This window comes from Acyrthosiphon pisum, chromosome A1 (assembly GCF_005508785.2).
Source record: "Acyrthosiphon pisum isolate AL4f chromosome A1, pea_aphid_22Mar2018_4r6ur, whole genome shotgun sequence".
NCBI lineage: Eukaryota > Metazoa > Arthropoda > Insecta > Hemiptera > Aphididae > Acyrthosiphon > Acyrthosiphon pisum.
The window spans coordinates 64,579,641-64,588,059 of record NC_042494.1 but is presented as its reverse complement, the minus strand read 5'-3'; the positions used below and the strand labels follow the sequence as shown (position 1 = coordinate 64,588,059).

The following is an 8,419-nucleotide window of genomic DNA, read 5'->3' as shown; positions in this document are numbered from 1 at the left end:
TGTATATAAAAAAAAAATAATAACAAATAATTAATAATTTATTGAATTATGAAATGGACTTTATTTATGGAACATGGATATCATTATGGACATCGTGCCTCTGAGATCATTTTTTAATAAATTTAAGTTTTGAAAATGTGCAAATTCTGCACTTGTTACAGTAACCAGTAACATAAGAAATAAGTAAAATGAAAAAAATCAGGGAAACAAGTGAATAAATTATTAGTAATTTAATCATATCAAAAACACTTACATAGTTTAAGCTCAGAAGCCTACAGAAATTTAAATGATTCAATTCTTGCGGAAAAGTCTGCTGGATTAAAGTCCTCAAATTCATCCTCCAACTTTTTTGCAGTCAAATATTACAGTCAGCTGTAAAAGGCAACTAAATAAATCACTTCTTTCAGTAAGTTTACTTGAACTGTTACAATACAATGCACTGAATATTATATTTATATGAATAATAGGTACAAATGTACAATAAATGAATATCAATTTTCTATCAGTAGGTAAATTTTTTTTCAAACAATTCAGAATTGTACTACGAGGTCCACGGAAACCCTGCCTTTACTCATATGTAGTTTCACCTCTATAGGGACCACATAAGACTAACATATTAAGAACATTAATCTATTATAAATATTATATTTTTTATTTTTTGTTTATAAAATAATGTTTAATGTATTCTTATACACGGGTTATTAGAAAAACATAAAATAAAATAAACATAATATAATTAAATATAATATTGAAGTTGGTAAGAAGTCGGGAAGAGATAAATATCTCCAACAATTAAACATATGATCCTATATGTACATTGATCATCGATAAGATGTTACAACCAAATACATAACAGTAATTGTATGGGAAAAGAAGTTAAAGTATTATTTTATGTTATTTATAATGAAAAAAAAATATATTATACAAATAGAATTCATTCAATGTTAAAAATAACATAATGATATATGAGTAAGTCATATTCAAACAAACTATAATTTATTTGTATGATATTTATCATACATAGTTAGATAATTAAAACTATTAAAATATAATTAAATAATTGACAAGAGTATTTAGGCAAATATATCAATTTTATTATCATTCACAGTTTATATACTATACATTGTTATACCTTATGACAATAAATCTCATTAATAATACTTTATTTATACAAATATAACATATATATAAATCAATAATACAAAAATTATCCAATATTATTGAATTTTAAACTTGAATGAAAGCATACACTAAAATAAGAGTAGTGAAATATAAATATCACAGATGAACTAAGTATGCTGAGCTCTGAAGCTGGAGCTTTTGCAATGGCCTTAATAGTTGTTATGACGTTCCCATGGCTACGATTCTCCTTCATTCGGATCAAACATTAATGCAGTCACGGCAAACATTATAAATACAACACCGCCCACAATAGTTACTATTAAAAAAAAAACAAATACAAAATTTATTATTTCAAGTTTTTATTTATTATTTATTCTAAAATACTTACCAGTTCGGACAGATATTTTTTTGAGCAATGAAACGACCACCGATAACAGCTAATCCTGTACATAAAGAATGTCCTAAGACTCCTCCAAGTGCAACACCATAAGCATCCTATAAATGGTTTAACAATTAAAAATCAAAATATATATTTGTAGTCTACATTTTAATATTTAATACTTCTCTAGCTGCCAAGATTATAGTGGCTAATTGACTACGGTCTCCCCATTCTGCGAGGAATGTCATTGTAAAAGCTTGAATCAGAGTTTTTGACACAATCAACAAACTCTTACTGCCAAATCGTAATCGACATCTTTTTGGAGCCTGTTGTTCAATGTCTGCATCCTGTTGTATCAAAGTCAATGTCAGCACAAAACATACAATTTATTTAGTTTTATAATTGTGAACATAATAATTTCAGATTATATTATATTTCACTTGAGTACTTTAGAGAAATTGCGATAAGGTAATAATTATTACTAAAGTTAAATAATTAAGTGCAATATAAATTACACCTAATCAAAAAGCCTTTGAAAATCTACGAGCGGTTATTTTGCTGGGTAAATATTTCATGCTGCAATGATTTGAAAAAATAAAATATACCTACATTTCTATTTATTTGTTATTGCTTATTACAATTTAGTAAATCTCAACAAATAAATTATGAGATGTAGCAGTTTTTGTTATTATTATCATATTGTACAGTATTGTAGGTATTTTATTCAGTTGTTCTTACCTTAAAGTCAGTACTATTGTCAACAGTCACGTTGATAGTTTCAACCACGGATGGCATAACCGCAGGCGATTTATCGTCTTTCTCGGTGACTGGAGACGCATCTTTATTATTCTTCTTGTTCTTTAGGTATTTAATAATTTATTCCCGAATAATAAACAGCCCAAAGAAGTGTAGAAGGGTAATGTTAAAAAAATGCCAAAATGAAAAAAAAAAAATGAATTAACCTTAAATATTAATTAATAGTTTGAAGACTACAGCAAATAATACAGTTTAAAATTAATACATTTAATACTTAAATTGTAATTACTAATCATCAATAAGGAATGTTTTGGGATTCTGAATAAAGCAAAGCAACTTATGATTTTTAAATAACATGTTTTCAAAATTCACCAGTCATTTTTAATAAAAAAAAAGAATTACATAGGAAAAACTTAAACAAGAATCAGTGTTTAGCAAAATTTTTACCATTTTTAAGTAAACCAAGCTCAGCTTACAATTATTTTATAAATAATAATAAATTATAATGGTAAGGCTTTTAAATTATAATTCAAAATAACAATTAACGAATAACCGATACGGAACCACAGATCAAATATTGATTTTCTGATTATGATAGTAAAATTAGTTATTCAAATTCATAATAATTAATACAAACATTTAGGTCGTATATAGATAATTATGGAGTTATAATTATCAAATTAGACACGACCACGCCATTAATGAAAATGACCATCAATTATATTATGTTATATCATTTATAGGAGCTAACACTCAGTACCTTATCTTCTTTGTCGGACTGTTGGAAATAATAATAGACCCATTATGAATTTTGATATGAATGTTGTAACAATTCACAGTTTTTCACTTAACAAGCTATTATGTTATAGTAGAAAATAATTTCTAAGGAGATTGCAAACAGTTTTTTTTAAGATGAACAGGCCTATTTTCATAAATTTAGTCTATTAATGATGTGATAAATAGAAATTCATTTAAATTCTTTAACCTGTTTTATTGAGAACAGTATTCCCAATTTTATGAAAATAAGATCTATATTAATACATAGATCTATCTTTTATTATTATTTTCGTATCAATCAATCTATGATGCTGTTGAAATGAAAATATTTACTATTACATGACAATACGGACCAGTAAAATAATACTTAGGAGTGATAAAAAAATTTGTTTTATTTCTCCTACAGTGGGTTAGATAGTAATTTTATGTTTGGCATTGGTATAATTGGTACAATTCAATAATTTTTAATGAATAGTAAATTAATCCTATACGAGACTTTAATTTAAATCTGTATCAGATATATAATATCTGTGTTTATTTAGCTTTTTATAGTTCATTTTACTTTTAAAGTGAGTTAATTATACCTGAGTATAAATATATAATATAAAATATCTACATTAAAAAATGAGTACGAATGTTGTTTATCTCATGTGACAATAGATATATACAAAAAAAAAAAAATTGTGGAGAACTCACTCAGATATTTTCACCTTTATGTTAATTGATTGAAAATATACTTAAAATTAAAAACAAATCTCTTTATTTTCATCACATCAATAAATTGTAAAATTGTTCAATGTTTATAAGACTGATATTCACATCTGTTTAAAGGAGTTTGTAATAAGAAAACTCAGTAAAAGTGAAGGTTATTTTACACTATATCTTAATACATTCTATAATCATTTTACTTATGCATATAAAAGATAAGAGTTTTTATAATTGGCAGACAATTTCATATAAGCTATTAACACTCAGCAATAAATTATGAACTAAGAACAGATTTTATCATATTATGTTACATACCCATTTAAGGGGATTGAAAACAGTCATTAATTTGTGCCAAAACATAATATTATGTTCATCATATATTCATATCAATCAAACTAATAAAGCTTAATAAATAATATAGTTGTAAATAGATCTGAATCTATCATAAAGCTTACTTGAGAACAACTTAAGTTTTAGATTCTGAGCAGAGCAATGAATGTATTGTTTTTTTTTTTTTTAATTTTAAAATTGTTTGATGTGAAAGCATCTTATATGGCATTTAGATGTTTCCGCTTTGGTTATTATTTTCGTTATCTTTTTTGTGTAATGCTCGATACCTATTATATTATTAAGAGTAGAGACAACTTTTATACCTGGAGTTCTAATGGTTTTTAGAATTTTTCGAAAGACACCGAAAATTCTTTTGCCAAGCGAATTTTCTATGGAGGTAATTTTTTTTTTTTTGTTAAATTTATTTATTACTTATGAATATGCGTGTAATATGTACGTAGCGTACTTACCTATTATGTAAATATTTTATTCTATTAAAAGTTATCTCTTTGTGTTCTAAAAAAAATAAAATTTGAATAAATATAATTCTAAAAAATGTTGAATCCTATCCTTCAAATATTACGTAAGCAAGTGTTTAAATTAAGAATATTTGCTTCAAATTCAACATAATAAATCTATATTTCGAAGCTCATACATATGTTTTCACATCTTCCAGGGTCATCTGTAACACTGCCTGTTAGTTTTTTTTATATGTGTCTGTGCACATGATAAGTAGTTGAAATAATGCTTCAATTTTCAACTTCAGTATCTTATTTGATGGGAAAGTGAATCTAGTTGATACTTTAGGGGGTCAAGAGTAAAAGCGCAGCGAAAAAAAATTTTGGTTTTTGATGTAACTCTAAAACAAATGACCATAGATACATGAATTTTTCACAGAATGTTTATACTAGCATTTTCTATGCACCATAAAACTTTCAAAATATTTTGACTATTTAAGCTGTTTACCGACATTTTCAATTTACAATTTTTTAGTTTTTTTTTTCTATAATTGTCAATAAAATGTTGAAACAGAAATTATCAAATTTTTTGCGGAAAAATAAGTCTTAAGTTATGACTAGGTAAAATAATTATTAAAAGTTATAAAAATTTGGATGGAAGTTATAATAACATTTAAAAACTAGTTACCAATCTATTATATAGTATATAAAATGTAAAACCAAACATGTTTACCACATTGAGTACTTTTTATTGGCAATCTATTTCTAATCCAAAATCTTAGCAGCTCCACTAGACACCAACTAGGCACATAGGTATTTCAAGTAAAAAAAAAAAAAGCTAACGACAGAGGAGTAATGATATATGCAGTGCATTGTACATTTGTACTGTATACTCATGACATGGGTATGTGAAAGTTTTGAGTTAGGTATGACTAAAACGCGTAGTTTTATGCGCTAAAAAAATATCAAGATATGATGTAATATAATATGCAGTAAAAATTGTGAAAATATACAACAAATATGCTAGAAAAAAATGTTGAATTAGGTAATATGGTAAAAAAAGCACAATTTTTATTTGATAATTATTATTATTAGCTTATGAATGGTATGAGGCACATAATAAAATAATTTAAAACAAATTAAACAACTTATAAATAGGTATCTACTTAATGAACTTTATTTTAATTACTATTTAGTGTCAAAAAAATTATTTTTGAATTTTTTACTTAAAGGAATATTATATTACCTTTTTTTTTAAATTTTGTGAATATATATACAATATAAAATATATAATAACCATTAAATATGCAGTAATATAAAAAACAAATTTTACAAGCTTCAAATAGTTATGATTAGTATAAATTACTGACAAAAATCCAAAAATGTGAAAAGGAAAAAAATATACAATTGCATACAAATCTTCGTTTTAGTTATGACTTATGAGGTATAATTATAAGCACACACACTAATGATCAACCATAAGGTATGAACCTACACATACTCTTCTCATACTATTACCATTTTAATATTAACATGTTGACTACGCCGCTAAGGACATGCTAAATTTCTCAAATCTCAACTATTTAAACAAAACATTGGTGGTTGGCTCGATGGTTGGTAACCCTATTATTGAAGAATATGTTAAGTTTTTAACCAGATAGTAAAATTGTAAGCAGCATACGACCATATTATGCCTATCCATATTTACATTATATTGTTAATTAATTCAAATGTATGTATTAACATTGATTATAAATACTAGTAATTATAATAAATGGTAATATATATTTAATAATTAGAGAAAACAAACAAAACAAAAGTTAAAGGAAAAAATACGCAGCATTAAGGATGAATACATTTAATTTAATAACCATTATTTATTTTCAATTTAACAAGAAATAGCATAAAAAATTATAAAAGTTAAGCCAAGCATAGATAACACAGATTTTACCCAAATAATAAAGGTGTTCTCAGCAGAGGCTAAAAGCAATTAGAACAATTAGCATTATTGAAATATTGTGTACCTATTTTTCTAATACTTAAAAATATTTTTAGGTAGGTACATATTATAATATTTTTATTTTGTGTTTCATCGCATTTAACTCTCTAAAGTACTCAATAATATAACATAAATAAATATAGCATTTAATACTTGTAAAGTCTTAACTAATAAGTAATATTAGAGTTGATTAATTGTGATATATTTAAATACATATAGGTTAAAATGCATTTTATAATATTAATGGTAGGCATTGATGAAAGAATTATATTTATAGCAGCAATGAGTAGATTAAATTTGTTTACAGAATAAATATAAATGTTACTACTAAAGTAGATTAATTGGACAGAAGAAAAAATTTTTTTTTTTATAATCTTCTAACTTCTTCAATCCAGGCTTTATAATAAAGCCAATTTATAAATAGATAAACATTTATAGATAATGAAATGGTAGATAGGTTTCGGATATGGATAGATCATACACAGAATAAGATACTTTAATTTTAATTCAATTGTAAATAGGTGTGTTAAAATTGTAGTTGTTATAATTACATTTGCTAATTATGAATACCAAATAAACAATTCCGAGGTAAATGCTCACATAGCTACTGCTACGGATTGCAGTTAACAATATTGGTAAAAAGGTGCTAATGATTTGATACCGGACCAATAACTTTTAAGTGTTTCAAAATTAATGTATTAATAATTATCTGAAATTGGTCAATCTGTCAAATACTAAACTAATAATTATTATAGGTACTGAGTAGAGGAATAAGACGACCATTAATTGGACGCTACCCATACATTTGTTGTCTCCGTCTTACACACACATGAAATAGCAAATTGTCATTCTCTAGTTTCAATAGTGTGCTGTTAGTTTTGAAACTAGAGTAAATTGACATATTGTACAACTTTTAAGTAAGAATATCATCTGTGCTTAAGCGTTGCCAATTTTTCAAAATTTTCATTTTCAAGCAAGATATGGGTATGTGAAATATCAAAAAATTAAAAATGCTCATATCTCGCTTGAAAATTAAAATAGTAAATAAAAGCCAACGTTTAAGCACATATAATGTAATTATCTAAAAAATAGGATCAAATTACTCTAATATCAAAACTAACAGCAGACTATTGAAACTAGCAAACGAAAATTTGCTATGTTGTAGGTGTGTAATGATGGAGACAACAAATGCATGGGTATAGCATTCTCTTAAGATTCGTACTACCAAATCAGTTACAAAAATACACTTCTTCACAAAAAAAGAATTATTTATAGGTAGTTGTTATTTTTCATTTTTATAATTTGATTTGATTCTTTAAAATATCATATATAATATATAATATTTTATATTCATTGAGTATTATTTTAAATTCATTGATAAAAAATAATTATTGGGCCGTAACCACAAAATTGGGTGTTATGTAATTTTTCAAATATGATTTATATTTGTACTCTATAGACTAAGTAAAAACAATTTTTTTATTCTATATTATGCCTAATCATTCTAAGAAATCTGGTAGTTATTACAATTTCCTGTTATTTCTATTAAAATTCTTTTTTTTCTGAGAAACAATAGTAAATAATAAATTAGTGTTCTACTAAAGTTTGGGTATTTTTGTTCAATATTTACTCATATATTAATATCTAGGTAAATTTATAAGTATTTAACTTACTTATAAAATTATATTTTAGTCTAAACATTTAAATATATTATTTTTATTTTACAAGTGAAGGGATTTATCACAATTACATACATTATTATTTACTATACACAAATACTCAATGACATTTTCAAAATATTTTGATTTTAGCGATGTTTAAGTACTTATTCACACAATTAAGCTGTATATGGTATGCCGGTATCAACATAACACTTATATGCATTTATAA

General features: G+C 24.9%; 1 protein-coding gene across 1 annotated transcript in view; it reads right to left on the bottom strand.

Moving 5' to 3' along the window:
• Nucleotides 1-631: 631 nt before the first annotated feature.
• The window catches only part of LOC100161631 (transmembrane protein 165), a 13,187-nt gene continuing 5,399 nt past the window's right edge, over nucleotides 632-8,419 (bottom strand). The window contains 5 exon segments of the mRNA XM_001945283.5: nucleotides 632-1,438; nucleotides 1,511-1,529; nucleotides 1,531-1,617; nucleotides 1,684-1,848; nucleotides 2,240-2,359. Of these exon segments, the coding sequence (XP_001945318.2) occupies nucleotides 1,359-1,438; nucleotides 1,511-1,529; nucleotides 1,531-1,617; nucleotides 1,684-1,848; nucleotides 2,240-2,359 (471 nt within the window). The 3' untranslated portion in view covers nucleotides 632-1,358.